At 40.8% G+C, this 27,918-nt stretch overlaps 1 protein-coding gene across 2 annotated transcripts; it reads right to left on the bottom strand.

The window, feature by feature from the left end:
• Window positions 1-23: 23 nt before the first annotated feature.
• Window positions 24-22,868, bottom strand: METAP1 (methionyl aminopeptidase 1). Of its 2 annotated transcripts, XM_082051266.1 has the most exons (12): window positions 22,710-22,868; window positions 13,392-13,443; window positions 11,318-11,430; window positions 10,072-10,132; window positions 8,860-8,951; window positions 8,202-8,285; window positions 6,554-6,692; window positions 4,914-5,045; window positions 3,423-3,566; window positions 2,051-2,116; window positions 1,708-1,885; window positions 24-1,589 (listed from the first exon to the last, which is right to left on the bottom strand). In XM_082051266.1, the coding sequence occupies exons 1-11, from the start codon at window positions 22,821-22,823 to the stop codon at window positions 1,725-1,727; spliced, it is 1,158 nt and encodes a 385-aa protein (XP_081907392.1). In that variant the 5' UTR covers window positions 22,824-22,868; the 3' UTR covers window positions 24-1,589; window positions 1,708-1,724. The 2 variants fall into 2 exon arrangements, with proteins under 2 accessions (XP_081907392.1, XP_081907391.1); XM_082051265.1 differs by having other exon boundaries at window positions 24-1,885.
• Window positions 22,869-27,918: the final 5,050 nt, after the last annotated feature.

Raw genomic sequence — 27,918 nt, 5'->3', positions numbered from 1 at the left:
CGCACGCACGCACCCTCTCGATGCATAATTTCAGGTCACTTTACTGCATAATTAAAAATAATAATAAAGGTCATGAAAACATCGCAATGATACAGCAACAGAGGTCTGAGGCACTCAGGGCAGAGAAGACGTTCCCGGCAAATTTGGTATTTGGTGGTATGTTTAAGTCCCGTTCCATGAAGCACTAACCCCTTTCCCCCACCTAAATTCTGCAGTGCCAAGGGGAGCCAAAGGTGTGCAGCACCTCACCTATGCTCGGGTCTAAAGTGGTAACAAGTTCACTGTAGACACCTCGGAAAAGGTGTATTTGATGCCCATGATTGTATGATTTAATGTCTGCGTTGGTTTAATTATTTCTTGCATTACAGTGGCGTAAGAGTAAGTCTGCAATGATGTCTGAAAAATTTCGCATTACTATTCAGGAGAAAAAAATATATTTCCTCAGCAGAGAGAGCAAAGATTTTGGAAAGGAAGTGCGCATGGGAAAAGGGAGAGAGAAGAGAGACTTATTCAGTCCACGCTTCTTTACATGACAATTCCCAGCTTATCGTGACCCATCAACAGAAAATGAGGGGGTATATTTGCCAATGTTTCCCACTCTACACCCAGTCTGAGGGAGAAAGATCAGTTTACAGAACTGCCTCCCTAAGACTTTCCAAAAGCATGAAACTCACTTAACTGAGGGGGAAAAATGACCTGTTTAAACATTTCTAAAAGAAAATGAATACAGCATTGAAGGTGTTCCATTTTGTCACGCTCAGACTTGGGAGAAATATACTCATTTCACTGTAAATCTTGCAAATCCAGTCCCCACAGCTGCTGTGGATGCACCTCTAAAAAATGCCCCACAGTTAACACGCAGGGATCCCGTGAATCGAGTTGTGGGATCTTTTTGGTTCTTGTTTCATTCCTTTCCTTAGGCAAATCTCATACATCAGCTCCACTGAGATTTTGGAGCAAGAAGCTGCCTGCAAATGCTGCTTTTCCAAGAAGCAGCTTATTCCAGGGACCTGTGTATACGACAGAATGTATTCATTTTCCCTGTAGGAAGCCCATACTATCAAATGTCCAGTGAGAGAAACAAGTCCTGCCATTAACATTGTGTCCCCTACAGTCACAATCTCCAGAGGCCACCAGCAGAGAGGTGGGGACACAATTAAAGGTAAGGGAAGCCTGTTCCTGGTAACATGCACATCTCTCTCCCTTCTACCCCCTTCTCAACTGAGAAACTAAACAAGGCCCAGCCCATTAGAACAGTATCTGAAGAAGCAGGAGCAAGTCTTTGGAACTAGAAATGCTTAACATCTCAGGTGCTGCTCGCACACCACGAGACAGGGGGAAAAAACCTGGATCCCAAAATATCAAGTCCCAGTGGGAAAGGTTACCCACACTTTTCTAGCTAATATCATGGCAGCAACAGAATCAATTTTGGGTCTGAACAGAAGAAAGGTGCTAAAGAGAGAACTGAAGGAAAAAGAAAAATACAGCATGAATGTTGCAGGTAGGAGAGCAGGAGATTCTTTAAATTGTTTTCTGCTTTTCCAGACATTGGGTCAGGTTCTTCAAGATATTCCTCTTATCTACAATCACTGAGAACAAAGTAAATTATGAAATATCTCTATTCTGTACTCTTTAAAAAAATGCATAGTACAGAGATGAAAAAAAATTTTATATATATATATATATATATGTATCGTTCGGATCCACCTGCTCAGTTTGGGCTATCACTGGGACATGAAATGAGGACGAATACTGTCCAGCCGCCGGGTCAGGATCTCGCAGCCTGTGTCGGTGACCAGAAGCGTGTGTTCAAACTGGGCAGATCGCTTCCCATCTCTCGTCACCGCGGTCCAACCATCGGGCCATGTCTCATCTTGCCAACCACCTGAAAACACAAATGATGAGTTTTGGACTGGTTTTAAGTATATCAGTTCCCCAAATGATAAAAAACCCCATCTATCAGCTATACAGAATAGAACCAGCAACTTGTTCCATCACTACTTAATAGTAAACAAGAGTTACCATTTTACTCTATCACTAAATTGCTCACCTTCACAGATCATTGGTTCAATTGTAAATACGTGACCTGGCTTCATGACTCCAACTGCCTTATTTTCTGCAATAAAATAAACACTCAAGTTAGCAAAAAGTGTGGGTAAATCTTAGTAAATTAATTAATCTTAGTAAATGAATGAATCCTTGTCCTGGAAGAATGCAGCAGCAATACTGTAAAGTCAGAGAAGCCCTTCAGAAATTACCCATTCACCTGTCTGGTTTTAATTCTATATTAAGATTTCCTATAGTTCTTTCCTTCTACCCTCCTCTGAGCCTGTAATATTTACTCAAGGAACTTAAAATTAGTTGCTATCTTTCCAACAACTGGAGTTAAACTCCAGTTCTATAAAAAAACTGAAGGAACGTAGTACAGGAATTTCTGCAAATCTATTGAATTGTCTAAATCACCTCAATGCTTCAAAAATCTCAGGCATCAAGCTGACAAAACAGCAACCAGAACATTCTTCTTTTACTTAAAGGGTCTTATCTCTGTCTCCATCATCTACTGGCATTTCTCACTCTCACCATTTGTATTTAAGTTTCTGGTCTTCTGCATCTGAAATTTTGTCCTTTATTCCTTGTAATTGTCATGTTTTTGTTGTTAAATAATTTCAAGCTTATAAAATGAGCTTTTTGCTTTCATAAGTCCTTTCATAGTAAGGCAGAAATAAGCAGCAGCTTTCATTATTTTTCCTAAAAGGGACTTAAGGTTCCTCAGGTCTTTCTGCTTTGCTTTTGCTGGGAATCTGTTTATCACCACTTCATATTTATTCCACCCTTAGTTGTCTGCTGGCTCTTCAGCTTCTCTCCTTTGCCTCTGTGGATGCTCTTTCTTAGCAAAAATTGTCATGGGGATGTTGCCATTTCCAAAAACTAAGGCTGGGAACCTGGTGGTTCCATGAACACCAGATCACAACACTCAAATGATGGTGAAACAACAGGATGCAGATTCAGGCACGACACCCATCCATACCACTTAAAAAATGCCTCTTATTTACATCTGGAAACAGCAGTAGGTTTTTGCTTGGACCTTCTAAGGATAAAAACATTTGCCTATTTGTGTCAGACAAAGATGTCTAAGTGACTTAATGCAAAAACATTGAGCACTTACCCAGTAGAGATGAGAGCTAACACTAACAATTGGTGTAGGCACAGTTTGACTCTGTATATAATATATTCACCTTATTTAGCTTCATGCTATGGTCCAGAGTTCAGAAGAAAGAAAAATATTTCACAAGTGCAAAAATGCTAACTTGATGGCTGTCAAGCAACATGCTGCTTTATTAGAGAAGCAAGAAGTAAACTGGGTGTATTCATTGCAAATCACTTCTTCCCTACAGCACAACCCACAGGGAACGAATACTCACTGGCATAATGTGGCACATTAGGGGCCGTATGGAAAAGCTTATGGATTCCATGCCCGCAGTAGCTCCGAACCACTGAAAATCCATTCGCTTGAGCGTGTTTCTGAATGATGTTTCCCAGTTCTCGGTACCGAACACCAGGTTTTACTGCAAAATGAGAGAGATACAGACGGAAATTTATAGAGCTTGCTTACAACAAAACTAACCATCAATCACCGTTCAGGCTGCTGTGGCTTGTATGGCCACCTGTTCTAGGATGTATCTTCACTCCTAGACCAGATTTTTAGTGGCAATGACACTAAGAATTAATAATAAGAAGAATAAGAAGAATATTCAATTCATAAGAATAATAAGAATATTCAATAAAAATGTTCACATGCGGGACTAACTTTTTGACAACCCTTCTAGGAAGCCTTAGAAGCCACAGAGTTTAAAAGAGATTAAAATGGTGTGAAAAATTCACTTTGAGCACTTGGACAAGGGAGTAATAACACCATAAAACCAGCAATGCCTCGTCCATCATCTAATGAAGGTGCACCTAAAAAGTTGATAGAGTTACAGTGAGAATTGAGATCTCATTATAATGAACACAAAAGTGAATTTCTGTCATAAACTATACATCAAAGCCAGGATATGAAAGATAAAACATATATAACATTTGCTATAAAGTACAGCAAAGATAAACAATATTCTGCTTTAGCTCTGAAAAACGAGGTGGTCATTTCAGAGCAGTAATCCTACATAAACAGGTCATCTATATTCTTCACAGCTCAACTCTACAGTATTTTCTTGATCGCACAATGGACACGCAAGACATCGTTCATATGGATTTTTGCCTTTTCAGCTTGGCTAGCTATCTCTGAATTATTAACCAAAGTAAGTGAATTATATTTTTTCCATTTACTTTTGATGAAATGCAAGTTTACAGCCTTCACATACAGCACCTTAAACTTCAGCCTGTAGAGGCCATGAAGCGAGTAAATTTTATTGGGGATTCTACGAAGCTGCAGGGTATTTAAGATACACACAATACAAATATTCCCAGGGAGTTGGCAGATTTTTGTTTTCTGTGTTTGTCTAAGAGAATTCCATATATTCCTTTGTGAATGAAGTTGACCATGACATTCTCTAGGTACCTCTTATTGTATGTCCCAATGAAGCCGTCCTGAGTTATATCTAAGTAACAAAATTGAAGTTCTTTTGGTATTGATGGATACGGATCTTCTTTCACTTTATCCGTTCATTGTGCAACAACATCATACGAATTACAAAAGTAGGAAGCCATACTTTGGTTTTCCAAACCACACTCTCGAAACTACTCATATCAAGAACGTCTTATTCATGCCAACTAATTGAAAAGGCTGTTTCTGTGTAAATATCATCACATGTGCATCAGCTCAGCATCAATTAAGTTTTCCTTGTCAACTCACATTTCAAATAACAAATGAAAGTCGCAACCACCACCCACAGAACGTGTTTGGCCAGAGGGTTTACCTGCATCGATGGCTTGCATCAGGCACTCGTAAGTTGTTTGGACCAGCCTCCTCGCACCCTCATCGACTTCTCCGACAAAGAAAGTCTCATTCAGATCCCCATGGTAGCCATTCCGATAGACGGTAATGTCCACTGCAACCAATAGCAGACACATCGTAATATTAGCGTTGTATTTCTCACTTCTTGTCTCTTGATTTGTGAAAGGTAAGATTTCGTGGGAGGTAAAAATGTCGTATGGTCATTGTGAAGTTTAAGGTTACTCAGGAAGAATTCCAGATGTAAACTTTTCCAGCAGAATTCATTCTCTCATGTCCATCCTATATATTCTATAGGATTAATTAATAAGATGGTGTTTCACTGGTCAACAGTTTGATTTCATTTAAAAAAAATGGAAGAGAAAAACATCACACCAAAGCAACACAGGCAACACAAGCTTATGATTGGTTTTCTAAGTAAATATAAAATCAGGAAAGAGAAGCTCTTTGCTCCAGGGTGATTTACCAGGTTAAGACATCTGCTTAGAATTAATTCCAGCACTAATAAGGGGGAATTACATTTTTAAAGGTGTGTAACGTTTTAACTCATATTTCAACTTCAGCAATTTCTATGCGTGTTTAGAATAGTAAGCCAGACCTTTGTGAAAATTGCAATGCCAAAATCCATAGAGACGACATAGAGACAACAACAGAGAGCTGTGCAAAGGCATCATCTTTCAAATTAAATAAAGATAAAGCAGGTTGGGCCAAATGGTTACACGTAGACTACAGCTCAGACCAAACCTGACCTAGAAAGTGGCAGCAATCGCGAGACTTGTTCTGAAAAGGTTGGTACCCACAGCACTGACCTAGTAGCTGTTATTGCCTGTTAGTATATATCAAATACCTGACCATCCAAAAGGATTCCAACTCGCTTCCAGAGGCAGGCCAAACCTTAGGATATGTGGGGTGTTTACAGATAAAAGCAAACCAATGCAATAAACAAAGGTGTAAATGTTTGTACGAAACAAACGTCATTAATTTTTACTGCCAAACCAAGCAGAAAGGAATGAGAAAATAAAAAATGGTCGAATAATTTATAAAAGCATCCCTCACCACCCAGGAAGGTGTAAGTACCTTTGAGTACCTAGAACAAAAGGCAGCTGGTACTGTTAGGCTGGGAGATGCCAAAATAAATGGGTATGTTTTTTAACATGCACCTATACAATGCCTCACCATCAGGATCCTTTACAGTCATCATAATTGTCATGTCCATAGCAAAATCTCAAAGGTCTAGAGCCATCTAAATAAGGATTCACACAGAACTAATCCATTTGAATAATATACATTTTATTCACTATTTATACAGTCTGGAACAAATGGAACCCAGCGCACAAGTGGGATACTCAGGGACTATATTAATGTACAGACCATGGCAGAAGAATTCTCAAGCTTTTAGAGTGGACCAAAATTTTGAAATTGCTTTATTAAATAAATTCATTAATTTCATTATGTAAAGAGCAGAGGTTAATTGGTAAACGAGAACAAAAGCCTATTTTAATATGCTGTTCCAATATTGTCACCTGGTAGCGAAATCTCACCTTCCTGCATGGTTGAAGTGGATAGAAGGTAGGAACGTTGCAGGTTCGTTTTGACAGCACTTACCATTAACGATATCTCCCTCCTGCAACGGCCTCCTGTCGGGAATCCCATGACAGATGACTTCATTCACTGATGTACAGCATGACTTAGGGAAGTTATAGTAATTCAGAGGGGAAGGATAGCAGTTCCTTGCGATACAAGCCTAATTGAGAAAATACAATTTACACTTTACATTAGTAAGTTTTGTACCAAGAAAAAACATACACGCAACAGTTTTACAGTAAAAATGACAGGTGGAAAAACCACGACTCTTGATAAGAAGATTCTTCAAGCACTTTTTGGCAATAGAGCATCTTGTTATGCTTTGCGTTTCTTACCAGGAAGAAAGTAAAGCTACTTCAGTTCTGTTTCTATTCATGTTTAGGTACCAATGCCAAAATATTCAGGTTTTAACCTATGTACGACTATTTATTCGGTGAAGAAACAGCCATTTTCAATTACTATTTTTAAGCACCTGGTCTAAGACTACGTGTTTTTGCAAAAGACACAAGTTAGACAAAATAACATTTAGCATCACTCTTTCACCTGGAGTTTTAAAACCTTAAGCTGCTTCTTTCACACTCTAACAACCTTTTTGTGATTTTTGCAAAACCAACACATGCATTTTACATATACTTACATATACATACATATACACACTATGTGACACACTGAGCAATTCTGAAAAAATAATGTTAATTTCTTTTAATTTATAAAAGGGTATTTTTTGAAAAGTGCAAAGTACCAATTAGGGATATTAGTCAGTATCAACAATGTGCCATGCAAAAGTTTGCAAAAACTGCTAAGGAAGGATAACACCATTTTAACAACTAGCTGTTCATATTGGACATCATGCATAAGCAAATAATTTAGTGTTTAATGTAGTTAAGCCACCACCTCTGGCCTAATTAAACCAGAGTAATTTCCTTACAGTCTTGGCTCAACAGGTGCAAATGTAGATAAACAGAACAGCAACCAGAAAGTTCTCTGACAAACTTAGTTGTAACAAAATCGTTGCCCTCCCCACAGTGCACACATGAGTCCTCAATTATTGGTTTATATACCTTATAGAGAAGACAGCAAAGACAAATAAAAATTACACAGTTGAAGTATCTATGACTAGTTAAGCCAGGAAAATACTTGAACACGTATTTCTGACATTTCCCTGGGTTGCGTCGCTAGTTTGCCTGACTGCAAACATCTTGTTTCAATCCTTTCTCAGGCTCCTCAGTTCTGATTCCCCATCATAAATAATTAAACTTTCTTCTCTGTGCATCTTAACCAACAACGCAGAGCACAAAATGTCCATGACCTACATATGATGTTCACTATATAATGGTATCTCTGGAGCAAAAAGGGTTTAGAAGAAAGATTATTCACCATGTTAACTGAGAAAACAAGTGAAGAAACTTGGGGGATCTGAAACTGGAAATGATGGAAGGAGCTGATACAAAGAGAGGCCGCGGAGTTCCTAACTCATTCTGAATGTACAATTGAGCTGTGATGTATTTCTAACATCTGTACCACCCACTAGCTTCAAGCTGGGAAACGGGTTCAAAGTAAAGATAAGGAATCCACGCAACAACAAAGAGAACCACACAACAACTGTTCAAAAATAGAGAGATAGAAGTAAGCTCTTACAAACACCAGAAGAACAACAAAATAACCTTACTAAATGGACAGCATGATCGATTTCTTCAGTAGTTACACCTGCTTTCACCATCATGGCAGCAACATCCAACACTTCTCTAGCAAGCTGCAAATGAAACAAAAGCACTGATTTAAAATAAGCCCAGGACTGCTCCCCAGATGATTGGCAACCTGTTTTCTAGCGCTGCTCTGGAAAGACTCTAAGATGTCTACAGGTTCTATTACTGAGCCACCTCTGCAACATGACAAAATACTCCAATTAAGATTTGGAGCACAAGGCTCTTTTTCAAAATTTGTTAAGGAGGGTGGGGTTTTTTTGCTTTATTTTTTAGTTTTCCCTTAGTACTAAACCCAGGAAAAGACAAAGTTCTGTTCTCCCTTATGCACTACAGAAGATATTCTTAACAGTAAAAACGTTTCAGCCACAAATTATCTCACAAGTAACAATAAAGCCAGAAAACAGGTAAAAGTCACCTTTCCGCTTGCAAAGTAGTTCACTGTGAATCTGGAGCCACGAGGAGAGAAATAGCAAGAAAATACCCCATTTCCCAAACTATTTTTCAGGGCTCAAAAGTGGTTTTAAAGTTTGTGCTCCCAGATGTGCTGTCACAAACTGGTAAAATCACTTTAGATTTTTAAAGAATAAAGGCACTTTGTAACAAAGCCCAAACCGCACTTACCCTACACACTACCCGCATCCCTTCTATATCCTCAGATGACAGTATTTTTATTTGAGAGGTTCCTTTTAAAGCCTGTTCAGATTCAGACATTCCTGAAAAAGAGAGACAACAACATGTTATTTAGAGAGGAGATTGCTACATGTCCAATCAAGGCACTTACTTAGCTTACCAATGGCAATAGAATTAATGTACTTTCCCACCACCAATAAAAGTAACGAATCCACCAACTTAGAGAATTATCATCATTATCTAGATTAACTGGAATTCATATTGTGATGCCCACACATGCTCAAGATGCCCATTCGCTTACTGCATAAAATCATCACGTCCAGTTAGTCAAAACACAACCTCAAAAATCAGATTTACTGGGAAATGATATTATTCAAAGTAAAGCATTTTTTTCTTTTTTCTGTTCTTGTTTTGGTTTTTTAGCTCCTTTGGAGATAATAAATAGTAATAAATATCATTCTACAAGAGCCATAAAGGATTATATAAGCTTGGGTATATCTCTAGCTATACTATTGCACTAATCAGCTGAGGAAAACATGGAAATTCTTCATAGCAGGTTCTGTGCAAACTCAGTTTTATAGTTGAACAACCCCCTAGGACAGTATTTTGTGGTGTTTAAATATTTACATTCTGTAAAGAATAACCAAAGAACGGCTGGAGATTTAAAAATAACTCCTAACAGACTTGAGAGCAGCTTTTGTTTTTTTTAATTGAAATGCACGGCACCAATACCAATAGAAAAAGGGGGAAACACCAAAACAAACCAATAAGCAAGCAATTTTGAATGCATTCCCTCTGTGCCAAAAAATACATTGGTTTTCTTTTGGGGGTTTTTGTTACTTCATGACACATTTCCAACAGATACACTGATGTCACTGGCTTAGCAGGAATCACCTGTCACAGCCAACTTGGTGCTGTTTGTTATAAAACACAGGACTAGGACTTATTTCTTTTTGTCCTTTCTTCCCTGAACACCTTCAAAAGACAATGCATTACAAACTTCAGACTTCCAAAAAATACTTGTAACTATAATTTTTAAAACAAAAAACAGTGAGTTAACATGGGGGAAAGAAGAGGTAAAAGTGAGAAGAACAGATAAAAGAAGTTCCATTCTCTAGTATCTCCATCATGCTTTAGAGGCTTTTTCAATTAAAAGGAAAATAGAAAGCAAACATAACACTCCATAATTGTGATTTAAGTTACCTAGTGGGTGATCAGCATAATCTGGTCTCTGAATATAACTTGGCACAGGTCTTGTTGGCGTCTAAATAAATCACGGTAAAAGCTGGTTAGGTTGCCAGAATATTTATTGCAGTCACAAAAGCAGAGACTCATGCAGCAAATTTAAATACAGTGAAACATGGGTAATTCCACTTAGAAAAAGTTGTGAAGTATGTAAACACTACAAAACAATTCCAGTTTTCATTTCTCAATGATTCTCCTGTTAATCGTTATTCGTTTTCATATTATACAACCTCTAATAGCCAACTTCACAGCTTTGTAAAAATCAAACTTTTATGCATCAAGAAAATGAAATTGTGTTTATAATTTATTATCCCTGTTATATTGTAGTGTTTATTCTGCTACTTTCCAGACTGCAAATGCAGTGGTTCCAAATACATCTTTCCTCTCTCTGGTTATTAGTGCCTGTTAGCAAGACTTATTTCTAATCAGCGCCCTGGTCATTAGCAGTTTTTATTATAGTCTCATTTGCATCAATCCTACAGCTGCCAGAAGACAAAAAAAAGCAAATGTTGGGTGATAATGCTACCAAATTACTTGGCCAGTGACAGATCCAAAACACCCTTTCTCCAGGGACACTGACACCCGCACTCAGGCTCAGGCTCCATTAATCTGCTCCCCGATGAGCCTGTCACAGATGGAGAAGGTGCCACAGGGGCAGCATTTCTAGCCCAGGCCAATTAGGAAAGACATGTGCAGATGAAATGCCATTATTCCTGTCAAAATCTGGCTTATTCCATGTACAAACTTGTACCAGTTTAAAAATCAAGCTATGCTGACGCTGTCTTCTAACCCCACCTTTCACAGCTGAAGATGTTACTGACCTGTTATTCTTCACTAGGCGATTCCTATAACCTCTGTTCCTTCAACAGAGCTGTTCACCAGGTTATTTCCAGCCATTTACATAAAATAAGCCTGTTTATTTCAATTCTAAATTAATTCACCTGAGTTTTTTCTAAACCAGACCGCCTGTTACTGATGAATGTTACCTCACAGGTACTTCCTTCATTTTAAATACACCAAAAGATCAAGTTAAATAAAAAAAGAACCACAACAAGGACACAGTCATACACGTCCTTGCCGTCAGGTTCTGATTGTTTAAGAAGTTTTCCTCTGTCAGCTAAGATATGGGAGGTTGACAGGTCAGGGCTGGTCCATTAGTTGCTACAGAACGCAGCGTCGGAGTAGAGTGGCACCTATTGCTTACCAGTGGATAGTGTGGCCTGAGTTTACCAGTGTATCGATAACCAGACCAGGGATTTGTGTTAACGTCACCTTCCAGGGTCCAGGAGGAAACCTCACGCTTGGCTTTTTCATCTTCTGGAAAGACAAAAGAAAAAAGAGAAACAACTGCAGCAGCAAATCAGTCCTACTAAGAACTGCGTGGGCCAAAAAGAGACTTAGAAGTACCCAAGTCTAGATTTGACTCTTTCTGGCATTTTAGATAATGATATATGAAAGCGTAAGTAGTAATTATTTTTTATTGCACTTGGGTTTTTCACCTTCAAAATTCACATCCTGCCAACTCTATCTTTCTTCAAGAGCAAACCAGAGAATGTCAGGACAGCAGTACGGAATGCACAAAGTAAGTGTAGTAATTACTTAAGTTGGTCTTCATTTGAAACCGTGGTTCTGAAACATAATTCTATGCTTGTTTTCATTCTTGGGAAAAGGCGTATTTCTACAGGAACACTCATTATTCCTTCACTTAACACTCTCGGACTGCAGATAACTGCTCCTTTCCTGTGGTTTCTCTTAGCATTCAGTGATAGGAAGGGTGGAAAGGAGGGTTTCCCACTGTTAGTTCCAACACATGGACCCTGCTGCCACCCCAGACATGACACAGAGAGTCTGACGGTGTTTACACTGAAGCAAGTAGATCATGAGTGTTACCAAAAGGAAAAACATTTACTTGGAAAGAGGAGGCAAGGGTTAAAAAAGAGCACAGTAGCACTAATTGTTAACTCATCACCTGTTTTCTCTTGTTTATATCTTGCAAGAATGAAAGATGGCAAATGGTCTGCCTCAGCAAGCCCTAATGTGAGCTCCTCAAAACCTCAGTGACTGACATCTGAGCCATCTGCTCACTCGCCATTCGGTTTAGATGAACCACCGAGAAATAATAATTTAAAAATCCAAAGTTTTAACGAAGCCATATTTTGGATTCCCTCGAGATGCTTCAGCAGTTTATTCCATCGAGGTTTTGCGGGCTACCAGAACAAAGCTGCCTCAGCAGCTGTCGAAGAAGCCAACAAAATCATGGATTTAGTGGAATCGTAAACCAAACTGCTGTCAGATAAACAACGGCATTAGAAGACTGAACCAGAGGATTTCTCGAACTACTAACAAAGACAGTTTCTCATCACGCAGGGATAAAGTAATAGGATACAGAATGAAAGTGTAAACTATCAGACCCCTTACACTAGGAAGGCAGAAAGAAGGAAAACATTTGTAATTGTGCTACTCCAACCTATTAACCACACAACATTTCTCTCATGGAAAAATGAGTTTTATTGGGGTTTAGGAAAGGAGGAAGTAAATAACTTGAGGATTTGACTTTCTGCCATGCCACTTACTTTTTAATCCCACCTCCCTTTTAAGCTGAGATAGATGAAGTTGGGCAGGAGGCACGGGGGGCAGAACTGGGGTCTGTCTCTGTTTGGTTGGTTTTAAACTCATGGACTACTCTTACTAAAGTAAGGGAGATTCTACCAGTCTACCAGCATTTGTGTGAGAGATAGCAGCTGTAACTAAGGCATACACATACTCTTTTTACCTTCAACTAAGCTCAGTAAAATCCAAGCTACAATACAAGCTCCTGTGAATCTTTTCCACTTCACTGTCTTTTACAACATCAAACATCAAAATGCTACGATGGAACAAACCCAGCAGTGCCTTACAATAATGATTTATTATCCTCCTTGCCCTCTATTTCAGCACCCCTCTTTCTCTGTTCATATACAATGTGGCTCAAGGAATACTTCATACAAACAGAAACAGGAACAGAAACAGATTTCTGTACCACTCTCTCTGAAATTTTCCATAGATCTGTAGACTACCAGGAACCGGACAAAACTTCAGGTATGCAGAATCCAGTACTAGATATCTTGGAAAAATCCATACCGTTCTTAGCCACAAAGTCACAGAACAGCTGAGGCTGGAAGGGATGGCTGGAGGACATCTAGTCCAACCCCCTGCTCAAGCAGAGCCACCTGGAGCCAGCTGCACAGGACAAACAAGTTCAAAACAATATTAAAATTGATTTAAGAAGATGTACTTACTTGCTTTCTTGTGTAATAACTTGTGAGTGGCCCAGCTTCCCTTAAAGCATTCCTAGAATGGCAAACAACAACAACAAAATGATATATTTTTAAGTAGCATTATCCTGGACAGACATGCCATCCCCACAAAACGGAGAAGCAACTGTATTTTAAAAGAAAACTAAAAGATAGATTTTATTAACCCTTGTAGCAATGTGCAGTAAATGCTACTATAACTGCTTGTCTTAACAATAGAAAATAATACATTCTGGTAATACATTATGAGCCAGAAGAGACAGAAAGCACAGACACACCCATCGCAGTGAAACCCACTGATCTAACCCTATCTGCCAAATATTGTCCCCTTATCATTTCAATGAGTAACTAAATACCACAGTTGCTCCACGTTGGCTGAAACACTGTGCTGCTTGCTCATAGAAACACAGAGATAAAGGTTCTTCTGGTCTATCTCCATATCAGACCTTTGAGGATTGCAGGGGCGGGATGGTCCTCCCTTGGTCCCAGAAGGAGCCACCTCCTGCTAATTGTGTCCTTCCTGACTCCTTCCCCAGCACAGCAAAGCAACAGGGACCAATCAGCATGATCACAGCGGAACAAATTAAAGGGATTAAAAAGGGGAGAAGTGAGGGCGTGAAGAACTTTGCCTTTTTCTCTTCTTCCCAAAAACAAGTAGAGCAGTTCATGCAATGAACAATGAATCAGCAAAGGGGCAGATGGAAGTGGCTGGCAGCTGGAGGAGAATAAAGAAAGAGTAAGATGAAGGAAAGACATGGAAAAAAAGAGAGATTTATGTAGAAAAGCTGCAGAAGGCAGCATTAAAGGTGATCCTTTAAGGTGCTAATTAGGAAATTACTTGGTTTTGTAGCAGAAAGTCTAATTCAATGGCTATGTGCACTCAAAACAACCATTAGGAAACAGCTAATTCCCATCATTTACAATAACAGCTGAATTTCTGAAAAAAAGAGGCAGGAAGCAAACTGTTTTCCTTTATAAGGCAAGACAATACTAATGCTGAATCATCCTCACAAAACCACCATCCTGAGCCAACAACTGATTCAACTCAACATATACAACACTCAACCAGCCCAAGACAACAAACAGATCTGTAAACTAAGTCCAATGTACAACATTCTACCCCTGCTTCACGGTTGCTATTGAGCAGTCCTCAGTGCCTAATCCTGTACAGACACCTTCTCCCCATTCTCTTGTTAGTCTTGCAACCAGTAGTTATCAAATTGTATCCACAAGATCATGGCGAAGTGGTCCACAAGTGTGCCTATGTTCAAAGAGATGGTGGGGTGTGCTGTTCCCCTCGTTACCACAAGCAGAGGTTTGTTGTCTTCTCCTGTGACATCCCCCTGAAACCAACACGTTCTCTGGACTGGCACTCGACACGTCATCAGGCCATGTCGTGGTCTGGGCAACAAGAGGCTTCGAAACCAACACATTAGTTTACCAGAGAGAACGTCTTTTTGAACAAGCAGCAGAAGGTTTTACTGTCACACTTGTATAACCCACCGCACAGACAGACCTTAATGCCGCACCATTATCTGTCTTCCACTGGAGAGAAAAGGAGCAGGTTTTAACTGAGGTCTATTTTAAGAAAAAGCTAAAAAGCTAAAAACTCTATTTCAAGGACACCCAAAGCACCAGTATGGTTTTAATCCCCTTTTAAACACCAGGCCCCTGTTTCAGAGCAGAAGGATTACATAACTAAGGACTGAGAGCAGCAACCAAGTCTGCAAACATAGAATCCACTTCTTGGGATACAAAGGAGCGTTTGGGGTATGAAGACATGCATCAGTTGTTGTAATTACTGGTTCTAGCTCATTCTCTCCTTCCCCATTAAATTTTGGGGTGTGTTTTCCAATGCAAATCCTTTCTCTGACACCAACAGCCTTTCCTGTTTGCTGTCCCATAACCAGAAAACACCAGGCGAACACAGTGCTGCTGGCAGTACCATAACCCAACAGGCTCTATATTGGCTTTTTATTTCCTGCAGCTGTAATCAACCCAGGAGGATCCTGCAGAAGGCTGCCACATGCCTGACTTTTCCCAAACACGTGTCCCAGATTTTACTTGCCCTCTATTTGCAGAGGAACAGCAGCTCCATCAGAACTACTGTAGCACAGCTCCAAACAAGCTGCTGTACACCAGGACGTCCCAGACATGTAATGTTCACTGTATGCACATCAATCACCTGCCAACAAGTACACACAGCAAGGCTGAAGCATTTTTGTAGGCACAGGCTCTCATGTGTGCAGTGTGCAAGCAACGAGTATCTCTGTCTTGGACTGACGCTTCTGGAAGACGCTGCACATCCACCTACAAGCCACATATTCCGTGTAGGATCAGTCATATGCTCCCTGTAAGCACCGGACTCACCGGGCACGCACAAACTATTTATATTCAACAACCCACTGCACAAGCACTATGTTTCACGTGCCTTCAGAGCTCTGCCTGGGCAATTCCAGATGGAAATACGGCAGCTGTCATCTCACAGGGTGGAGATTCACAGCCCTGGCGACAAAGCGTGACCGATGTGCCACTGCGTATTGCAAACGCCCTCACCTTCCATCCAGCAGGCTTCCTGACAAGCCATGAAATAAAGCCACTCTCTCCCTCCATCTGGACCACTTTCTGGAGAATTTTCTGCTTTTTGCTGAGCCTTCTCTGCTGAACCTTCTCCTCTCAGCCTTCTGCTGAGACATTCACTTCAATCTTCCCATCATTCCTGCCTCTAATGATTCTTCCATGTTCCCATGCCATATACAGATCAGGATAGAAAATTTTCAATTATAAAATAAACAAAATCTGGTTAAAAAATACCCAGGTAAATAATTTTTTTTTCTGATATGGTTAAAAAAAAACAAAAACAAAAACATGACCTCATGTGGCTATACTTGAAAACATTAATTAGCACACAGGAATAATATTAACTTGGTTTCACGTTTCTTGGAAGACTTCCTGGATTTCACTTCAAACATTACATTATCCACTAGTATGTCTGGTATTAATATCCCCACCCTTCTCACCTAAAGCAAATTTCTTTTTATTGTACGTGTTTTTAATGTAGCAATCAAGATACATTTGGAAACACTGAAGAGGGCTGTACAAGAAGAGAGGTCAAATGTATGACCACAAAAAAAAGTAGAAGGCAGCAGGGTCATCCCCAATTTGTTTAGAGTAATCTTGGGTACGACTATTCTATCAGCAAGAAAAATACAATTGTTGTTTTCAGAGGCCATCAATATATTTAAATCTTAACTAACACTTCTGGCTTCAAGCCGTTCTTAAGCCAGTCCCACTGATCCTGCACTTCAAGCCCAGCGATCACCAGAACCTGTGCATTTACCAAAAGGTAACCAAAGGCACAGTCAGTATTACCATCTAGGAAGATTCCTCTTGGATCACCTTGTGGAAGCCATATTATTTCTGTAAATTATTTTCACCTTATGGATTCAGCCCAATATCTACTTACTGGTTGAAATATTGACAGAATCATGCAGCATAGCAGAATTTGGTTTACAGCGGAGTACATTTTCACTATGTACGCAATGATCACTACCAAATACCTTAGGATTTTTTTTTAATCACCCACTGAAAGAACAAAATAAAATGAAACCCTTTAAAACAGTTATTGAGCTACCTAGCAAGGCATTTTTTTTCCCTCTGATTATTGTCACCTTTACAGTAATAACAGGAAGCTTCTTATTCTTTTGGTTCATGTATCCATGCAAACTGGTTAAGAAGCAGAAAAGCACAGCCAACTTCAAATTCCAGAGGGGAAAAGGGTGCTAAATCAATCACAATTAGGATATAACTACACTGCAAACCTCTGTATAGCACAGACACAACCAAACCAGCTTTGAAGAAGCTACCCAAGGTCAGGACGTTAGGCAGGCACCACAACCCAGAATTCCAGGCACATCAATCGACTTTGTTCCTGAACCGCCTTTGCAAGGCAGCAGCTCATTTAGTTAGTTCTGCCAACTCTGTGAGCAATTTCCAGCCTTTGGGCTGACACCACCTTCTTCAGGCTTCCCTCCACCTCCAAGTACTCCTGCTTTACACAACCTCGCATCTTACACTGTAAATACGCCTGTCGGCAGGTGTGCAAAAACTGCCCCACTGTGCAAGGTACTGAGAGCTCTAACTCATGTCTCGCTACCATAAAATTACCCCTCTCCAGCCACTGTGCTCCTCATTTAGAGCCACTGTGAAGAACTTCCAAAAATACTTATACAGAAAAAAAGAAAAAGAAAAAAGAAGACAGCTGGAATGGAGACTGTGGGGACAGACTGGCTGTCTCTCTGCATGTCATTATACCTCAAACTGTAACAGGCAGACATCTAGGAAACAGTGCCAAGCAGTACACTGTATTTAAAAATATTCTGAGCAATTTTTTTTTTAATATAATTTGAAAATTTCCTTTGGAATGTAAAATTGTCTTGGGTTTTGCCTAATGAGAACTCATTTTTAATGAAACCGCCTTGAAGGTATGCAAAACAGAAGACTACTCTGGAGACATTCAAAACCCGCCTGGACACCTTCCTGTGTAACCTCATCTGGGTGTTCCTGCTCCATGGGGGGATTGCACTGGATGAGCTTTCAAGGTCCCTTCCATTCCCTGACATTCTGGGATTCTGTGATTTAGCTTAAGAAAAATATTGGGATGCCAGCGATAAATATATTTACTACAGGAAAGATTAACTGTACATTGTATACATAAGTACAAGTACACCAGAGAGGGCAATTGTTAAGACATTTGATGTTAAAACAAGTGCCTCTTTTTAGCATGCTGCACCCTATGCTTGGCGGTGCGGTACAAGCCTACAGAGACAGCCGGAAAAAAATAGTACAAAATTCCCAAACTGGCCTAAGCAGCACACATGAACAGTCAGTTTTTTCAGAGAAGCCAAATATGCATTTTCAGATTTCAGATCCAAGAGAAGCACCTACACGCAGCACCTTGGTATCAGTGAGGCTGGTTTTCTGCTTCAGCTAAAGCCTGATCTCACCCAGAGACTCTTGGGTCCCACAGGGCAGAGCCCGTCCTTTGAATAAGGGGCTGCATTTTGCACCTCTGCAGATTTACAGGGGTGTACAAGTGATGTTTGAGAGGAGCAAAGGAACAGCAGACCAGAGAAATTCAAATTGGACCAGTCTTTCAGTTTACCTGTCTGAAGTTTTACTTTCAGAAAGTTATGATGGTTCAGCAGTTGTGCCTCAAAAATAACCAGGCACCACAGACACAGGTACTTACGGTGATTTATAGGCAATGAAAAACATCAGCTTCCTGGGGAAAGGAATCTGTCAAAAGATCATCTAGAAGAAAGTATCTGCAGAGTGCCACTTATATCAAAAGAAATCCATATGTGTTACAGTTGGATCCAAGCAGCAGGTTCTCACCTATTTTAGGCACAGCAAAGAACAGTAAACCTAGAATGAAATACAGCACTTATGTCCTATGGTCTGACAGGAGATAGGACAAAAACCACTTTCATTCAGCTCCACTGCTCCCCACGCCACACACACTGGAGGTGAAAGGAAACAGCGAAGTGGGGGACGGGACAGCACCTCTCTTCTCTTTAGGACCACAGTTATTCACGAATTATCATGACCAAGCCAGGACTCCTGTTCTGACAGCAGTTCACAGCCCCTACATATTGGATCAAAAAAATGCAGCACAGGCCACTGATTTTATAAAAGGCAAATGTTTCCAGTAGGTGGCTAGAAATAGATATTCGTGTATTTGTCTGGGGAAATCCCCCCACACCAGCACCCAGTCCACACCACAAAAAACCTCAGACTACTCTGTTTCATCCGAGACACTTACACAGATATGAATAGTATGAAAAAGGAAGTTTTCATGAAAGCAACACAAAATTATTAATAAGAGATCTATTTACAGTAGAAGGCTCATATAAAAGTGGTTACTGGAGATCTCAAGAGCAGTTATCACTTTCCCCTCTCTTTATCATTCAGCAGCTTGTAGAAGGCACAGAAGAAATGTAAATTGTTTGTGTATTTAAACACAAGTTATGCATACTACATATAATTTACACACAAGTGACATGTGTATCTATAAATGCCAGTTTTACAATAGCAAATTCATCTTAGTAAGAGGAACAACATGCTTGAGGTGTCATGCTGGGCATCCCACATTATTTCCACATTCAGAAGAGACTGTAATTCAGTCTAAGATGATAAACACATACGACACTGTAGAAGTCTCTACAAAAGAGAACACAAAGCAGTGAGAGAAGGAAGCTGGCAGTGAGAGTTCCTGATTTACTAGCCCAAATGACAGTATTATTAAAGGTTAACAGCAGACAGAATCCCTCAGCAGAATATTCCCTCTCGTTACACCTTGGAATGGAAGTAAAAAAAATAATAATGCTGGGGTTCAGAGTTCCTCAGCTGCTACAAGCCATCTTCACCCCATCTCCATCACCAATTCCAAACCTCCCTGCTAGGCCAGAACGTGGCTGCCTTACCCCCCTTTCCCCCCATGACCCACAAGCACAACTGTTATTCAACAACTGTCCCCAGTTTTCAAGGTGCACAACACCCAGAAATGAAACACTGTTGACTCAAAGGAATTTCAAAGGATGTCAAATTACTTCAGAGTAAGCATTTTCAGGGCATGTTGTTGGGATGTACTCTTTTTCATGCAGAAACGGGGGGAAAACCATGACCAGAATTATGCCCTTTCTCAATGAAAGGAGAAACACAAACAATAAATCCACTAGGGAAATCACTATCTTCATACAAATCTACTCAGAAAGTTCAATTCTCTATGTGCAGTGGCAAAAAATAATATTGAATCAATCTCCTCATTACACTGAAATTCTCAATCCTATACTGTCTGCATTAGTTTTTCTTAACAAATTATATGTTACTATTTATAATCCAAACACATCACTCCATATTGGTTACCCTTCTACAGCAGTTCACACTTTTCTATTGCTTATTCTTAGCACTGGAGAAAATAAACTCCTACAAATTTGGTTCTAGCCCTGATTGGATTTTTGTCTGTATGAAAAAGTCACCGCAGGTTGCCAAGCAAATTAATTAGCCCAACGTGCATGTCAGTACGGATACTCTTACCCCTCAAAGAGACACTGGGTAGCTTGTCGCTCCCGTCCTGCCCTCAGCCCAGAGTAAGCGCCCACACACCTATGGGTAAACGGCTGCGTTCCGTGAGGATGGGTTGACTTTACAGCTGTGTCAAGCGGGGCCACAACAGGCAAGTGTTTTCAGCAGCATCATCCTGAAGCCCTGGTGTTCTCTGATCCTGCACTGCGCAGCTTTGGGGAGCTAAACTAGCAGAAAATTTAATGCAACTGCTTTTTCCCCGTTAGAAAAACACTAAAAACCCCAGAAGCGGCTCACCAAAGAACCAGGGCCAGTTTAATGGAACGGGTAGAAACATTCATCCTCAGAGGGAAGGAATAGGACTGTGCCAGCTATTAACGCCATCCTAGGTCCACTCATTATCTTATTTAATGGTTGTCAATGCATGTCATACCACAATGGAAAGAAAACCCCCAGTGAGAGAACTCCAGCAAAGTTTCATAAATGCTAACCGGTCCAGCATTGTCAGCTGAAACTTGCTGGAAGTTCAGAGAACAGGCTGCTGTTAATTCCCTTCTACTGTAATACATGTCACCCCAAACCCTTCAAAGCACCTTTCATAGGGGGGATAACCCTACTTTACCGAGCAGGACACAGCAAGGAGAACACCACACCCAAGACGACTGGGATTCCCAATTCAGTATTTTATTTTTTAGGCAGTTCAGCCTTACAAGCACGTAGTCAGTTATCCAGCAGCCTAGTTTAACAAGCTAATAAATTTTTCTGGTAACTCCTCTTTTACCTCACAACAGTAGTGGAAATTTCAGAAGAAACCTAATATACAGATAACAAGAATCTTTGCATCCTATATAAGATTAGGTGAGTTGGGGATGGGACAGAAGGGAGTGAAGATGTCACCAGAACTTCTCATATACGCTTGTTTGGTCCGTTAACAAATTTTTTCATCACCAACTAACACTTGTATACACTGAAGAAGCATTTATGATGAGCTTTGCACCAGACATGTCAAAACAGGTAGTAAAACGCAGAGTGAATCCTACAAACCAACTACGAGCATCTCACTTAGCACTGACTCTCAGCATCTGGCACCAAAGACTCCAGGGAAGGTACCAGAAACCAGGCAGTGGGTGCGTGACCTGCACATAAGTTTTCCCCTAGTCCTATGCAAACCGTAACCATCACTTTACGTCCTGCCTCAGGAAAAATTGTCCAAGCAGTAAGTTATCTAGCTGGTGTGACTGAATGGATTTGTTATCTACAAAACTTCAATGATTTTAGCTTGAATTACGATTCTGACAAAGGAGTTCACCATTAATCTTTGAATTAAACACATACTTCCTCACTGATGTTGGCAGAAACTACACATACAAAAAGCTCAAAGTATTAGGCTATGTATTTTAAAGTTATTAAAAAAAAAAACCCACTCAACAGCCAGTTTTTCCTATTTAAATTAAGGACCAAACTACATCACCAAGGTGGCATTAAGTGAGGATAGCTGAGGCCTAGAGTATGTTTAACAGGAGTTGATGGTTCTGTGACAACTGGCCTAACCTGAATCTCCCTGTAAATAATACAAAGTAAAGCTATTAAAAAAAAAAAAAAAAAAAAAGGAAAAAAGAGTAGAGCACCAGATCCCAAATAATTTCCCCCCAAAGCTTTTATCTGGTCGAAGGAAATAGAAAAACCTGTTTTCTGAGCAACAAGTTTCCCGGTGTTTATCCACGCCAAGCAACTCGGGAGCCGATGCGGGCGCAGAAACGCACGGGCTGGAATTTGATGAGCACGCCTCATTCTGTCCCCCTAAGCCCTTATTTTTAAGAGGGGGAGGACAGCACCACCACCACCCAAACCTCCGGGCGGAATAAAACGTGCAGCCTCTCACGGGAGCCCCTCGGCGGCTCTGGGCCGCGCAGCCCCGCGTTACCCCCGTTCGGGGGTAACGCGGGGCTGCGCGGCCCAGAGCCGCCGAGGGGCTCCCGTCCCGCTCCCCTCAGGAAAACGGCGGAACCCGGAGGCGAACAGGGCACGAAGGGCCGGGCCCGGGCGGCCGAGGAGCCGGTTCCGCAGCCCGGCCCCGCACACCGGTCCCATTCGCTGACTGGAAATCTCCCCATGGTCGCCCCCTCTCTGTATTTCCCCTCAGAAAGGCGAGCGCTCCCGGGAAGAAAAACCCGTCCGGCGGCGTGGGGACGGGACGGAACGGGGCGGGGGGCTCACCTGAGAGCAGAAGTAGGAGCCCTGGATGCCCAGCTTGAGGCAGGTCGGACACTGCAGCTTGGCCTCGCTGCTGCAACCCGCCGTCTCGCAGACGCGCGGCTCCACCGCCGCCATGCTGCCGGGCGGCCACAGGCGCGGCGAGGCAGGGAGGGAGGGGAGGAGCCGCCGCCCGGAGGTGCCGCCGGCTGGGAGACGAGAGGAGACGGGGGGAGGAGGCCCTGAGAGCCGCTCCGAGCCGCTCCTCCCCGCCCTTGCTCTGCTCTGCCCGCCCTCTCTCCACGCAGCCGCCGGGGCGCGATGGCGGGAGGCGCCGGTTCCCCTCAGGAGAGGAGATTCTCACAGAGGGCGGCCCGGCGGCGGGATAACCCGGTAAGAGGAGAAGCCAAACTCCTCATTCTCCATCTTCAAGCCGCCGATCAATTAATTTATGGTTAAAATATTTTTTTTTTCTTTCCTGTTGCCGTTACTCAGCAAAATCCTGATTTACACGTGTTTTGTATGGTTTCGCTTGAAGTGTGCGCCAGAGTTACCCACACACGGTTCCATCCCCATGGAAAAGGAAGGTCTTTGTGAAGAGACGCTTTTAAATTAATGTGCACTGTGATTAAGTTACAAAAGACACACCCATCATTAACCAATTGACATGATAAACACTTTCTGACCACCTGCAAAACGAGGGGATATTTTTCAAGTTTTAGATCCTTCTGCATGACAAGAAGGGGACAGAAGATTAAGTCATACATTGTTTGAAGCAGAGTGCTTATTTTATATTTAACTAATCATTAATGGATGTTTGTAAGTAAGAAACTAAACAATTATAACATCATCAATTATTTCTTAGTATAGATGTATGTCAAAATTTTCAAAAATTGTAATGCATATGTAATAATTATGTGAATATAAGCAACACAAGAGCATCCAGTCTTTGGAGCACTTATGGAGGATGATCCCCAGTGTTCCCCAGCGCTGATAAAATAATGACACAGTATCATTGACTCTGCTGTTAAGGTTATTTCTTTGTTTCAGTTGTTTTCAACTTCTCATCTTTTTCATTGGTGAGGCTATATTCTAAATTTTTCAATCTTATCCTCCTTACTATGGAGTACGCTGTTGGTCAGTGGAGCTGTCTATGTAGTTTATAATAATCCTTTCACTCTGTTTTTAGCTCTCCTTTGAAAGGGGAAAAAAAAACTAAACTGTCACCAATTCAATACTCAGTAAGGCAGTAACTAAAATGAGAAAAATAGGCTGTGGCATTGTCACAGGAGGGATGCTGGTTTTCTTCCCGGAAAGAGGAAGATCAGATACCAATGGTCTGTCATAAAAATAAGTGTGACTCATACATACATTATATTTCTTCCATTTACGTGGGTTGATGGTGAAAAAGGTACTACCTGTGCTTATAAAGCTAATAATGCTTATGTTCTCTGAGTATTGATGTCAAAACTATTGTCAATATGTCCTAAAACATCTTTAACTCCATAACAATGCAAGACGCTTTTTACTGGTTCATATGAAGAGGAAGCCGCTTTTCAAAAGAACGTGGAGAGATGCCTATTGAGTTGGAGAACAGCTGCAAAAGACTTCAGAGCACGTATTTGCTAGATTCAACCTTAGTGCTGGGATCTGACTCCTTGTTTAAATCTCTGTTGTCTTTCCTCTAGCTGGCAGGCACGGCCTGTGATTTCAGTCACAACTTTGCAGGATCAAATTGTCTTCCTGCTTCAGTGTCATTGACTTCGATGAAACGACACCAGTCCTTCTTCTGACCTTAGTACACAAAATATTACCCTCATTTCCTGGCACCCAGATGGTGTGATTCAAAATCCAAACTATAACCTTCAGCATTTTCTCCAGTTGTGTTCTATTCTCTACGGTCTTCTCGCCTCACCTTTAATTAAAAATAAATGAATAATATCTCTCCTAGGCTTAGAGGTTAAGTGAACATTTCCACTTACTAGCTCCAGAACAGAAAAGCATACAGCTGATTCTTTTGTCAGAATAAGTGTATTCGTATAAAAATACTTCCCATCTCATGACAATGTAATTGGTAAAAAGTGGCTAAGTAGCCTAACTGATTAGGAGACCAAGGTGACAGGTAACAAAGTGTCTCATCCTGGTTTGTTGTGTGACAAACACCTTGACTAGCATGGTCAAACAACCAAAGGAGTTTGATGCCATGCTATTACTGTTTCTGACAGTTCTCGCCTTCATTTCTATAGTATTGATAATACTTGTGTCTGCCTGTTGTTCGTAGAAAGAGAATAATGTAAGAGTGAATTAGGATACATTTCTAGGATGCTTGTAAAATACAAAGATTACAAGTATTATTTTATTTGAGTGAAAACAGCTACATATTGATTCATGCAGCTCATGCTGCAACAGCATTTAGGTCCAGATTTTTAAGACAGGCAATGAATTGCCAACCAACATGAAATGTATTTAAAGGACACATTCAGACTGTGATTTTACGTAGTCCAAATCCAAGTCATTATTAAAGGCTTAGTTTAACCTTCTTAAAGCAAAATGTTACTGAACAAGCAGAATCACTTGTAAATGATCCATGTTGCTAGCAGGTATTGTGTACAACCCATGGAAAATCAGTGATCCTTTTCCAAGTAACCAACAAGTGAAGCTGTCAAGCAATGTAGGACAGGTACCTTCACACACTTTAACTGCCACTTTGTGCCATTTAAAGAACTATAACCGTCAATAATAATTTAGGATACTTTGCTAAATGTTGTGCGTATTTAATTCACATGTAATTTCATGTCTAACTTTACAATTTATTCCTATTTGTGTCTTTCACTATCCTTACTAGGACAGTGTTGGTATATGTGTGTGCTCATTTTGTGGTAGCTGACAATGATGTAGGGTAGAAAAAAGAAGAGGACTAGTAGACAGGGTTCCCCCTGTTATTCAGTTTCATTTATTTGCTGTATTTCTGAAAGGCAAAATAAAAACATGCTGTTCCCCCGCTTACTTGGAGAAGCCAAGGATGCATGTATTAATTAAACAATTTTAAAATACATGTAATTTAAAGAACAGTGAACCTCTTAATTGAGGAATTAACAAACTTGCTTACTTGTCCTCCTTGTTTGGAAAGAACACAGACATAGATCAACCTAGAATAACTGTGAAAGATTTGACCTAAGTTGTTTCTTTGCGTTTTTTTTGTTGTTGTCGTGATGGTTTTTAGTTTTGAACAGCCCTGTATTATCATCCCCATAGTAAAACATTATTTCCAATGCTTTTGTTTTCCAGTTCGGCCTTGATTTCCTGAATTGATGAGTGAAGTGGTTCTCGCCTCCCAGAGGTCCACGCACACATTATCTGGTGGCACCCTCGTCCTCACCAGGGAAGTTCACTGGCCTTTGCTGTGACCCCCCGTGAGCAGAGCTCTTTTTCTCCATCAGGCTTTTCACAGCGCTGTCTGGCTGCCCGTCCCGCTCTGTCACAGAGAAACGCACACGGAGCCGCGTGAGTCAGAGATTTTATAGCCCGTTCACGATCCTTGATTGATGTCAACGCTGTGTGTTCCCGCTGTCCTCCCAGCTCCTCTGAAGTGACGCGAGGCTGGGAGCGCGTGAGCTTGGCAAATGAGGGCAGGAGGAGAGGTCAGCGGTGTCTTGTGGGTCAGAGAGCTGCTGAAAAAGACCCCTAGAGCATCTGGCAGCTGAGACAGCTGCTGGTTGGGAAGAAAATGGCCACTGAATTTGACATCATTTAATTAAGAGAGTGCCACAGCTCGTGGTTCCCCCTCCTCGCTTTGCTTCTGTACATTGCAGCAGTGGGGGGTGGGTAATCGCACTTTCCCAGTGAAGCTCTTGGGTATAGGAGCTGTCTTCTGTTCAGGCTCATTGAAGACACAATTAAATGCCTCTTTGTTTAGCAAGAGCTGAAACAATGCAAAAATGCCACCCAGGAGCGAGACCACATGCAAATGTGCACTATTGTGGCCTGGCCAGATGGTGCAGGCACTGACTGAGATTCTCGTACGCAATGCAACAGTTACGTAGGTTGTGTGTGTGTGTGCATGTAAAAAAGAGAAACTGCACAACCATCACAAGTACACACAAAGACAAATGTCCCAAAGATGGCCGCAAAAATAAAAAAGTAGCATGATCTTAAAAAATAGGAGTGAAAGAGAACCCTTGTAGAAAAGAAAAGTACCCAGAAGAAGAGACGAACCTGTTGTCAAAGCAAAATAGTCTTACTATGGCTAGAGAAAAAAAAAACAAGACTTTATAAACGTCCTTTGAAAATGAACTGAGTTGCACTGAAGAAATACCTGCCTTAATTTTTCTTCTTTAAAGAAAAATTGTCAGTCTTCTTTAAAGAAAAATTATGTGGGATTTCGAAGTCTGTCTAATTCTGCAAGGTGAAAGAGGTTGCAATATATTCTAAGCCTCGGCATCACTCTTATACCTCCCATTGGTGACGATGCAAACTAAATGACCGAAAGGCCCAGCACAGCCTCAGTTCTTTTGTTTTGTTTTGCTTGTTCAAGCCGTGCTACCTCTTGCAGCGTATGTATTAATACAGTGGATCAAAATTCCTGCTATGATTTAAGAACGTTTCTCTCTGAATTCAGCAATGCTATTCCGGTACCCAAAAATCTTAGCATTTTCCAGTAAATGCGTATGAAGCTGACTGTTTATCGTGGGAACAAAGGAAAACAAGCTACATCATTTTAAGCAAAGTGCTGTTTTATAAAAAGCATTCCTGTTTAACCAATTAAGTTGCAAGCTTTAAAGAGAGAAACTCCACTGCTCGTAATATTTGAAAGAATCCATGAATGTGTCTAGAGGTGATGATAAAAACTTTTATTCTTTACTATGGAAACACAATAAAAGTCATGGAGTGAAGTTCTGCCCCAATGAATTCAATGGGAATGTTACTGATCTCAACAGGGATTTCACCCAGTTTTTGTCATCAAAGTCAAGGCCATAAAAAATAGGCGTAATAATAGTAAAATACTAACGTTGGTGTGTTTCCACCTCAGATATCATGGACAGTACTGTGAGACTTTAAAAATTCTTTTTATTTTCAAAATCAAACTAAGATCATCGGATTCTTAACCACATAAAGCACAACTGCTATTCTAAAAGTGTGATATCGCTGATGTGAGTGATCTGTTCCATTTCCACAATACCTCTTTGCCTTCTATCCTGATTTTCCTCTTGGTTTGAAGATGCCACTTGCAAGG

Source organism: Streptopelia decaocto, assembly GCF_964273445.1.
Source record: "Streptopelia decaocto genome assembly, chromosome: 4".
Taxonomy (NCBI): domain Eukaryota; kingdom Metazoa; phylum Chordata; class Aves; order Columbiformes; family Columbidae; genus Streptopelia; species Streptopelia decaocto.
This window is presented reverse-complemented; position numbering and strand designations above follow the sequence as displayed.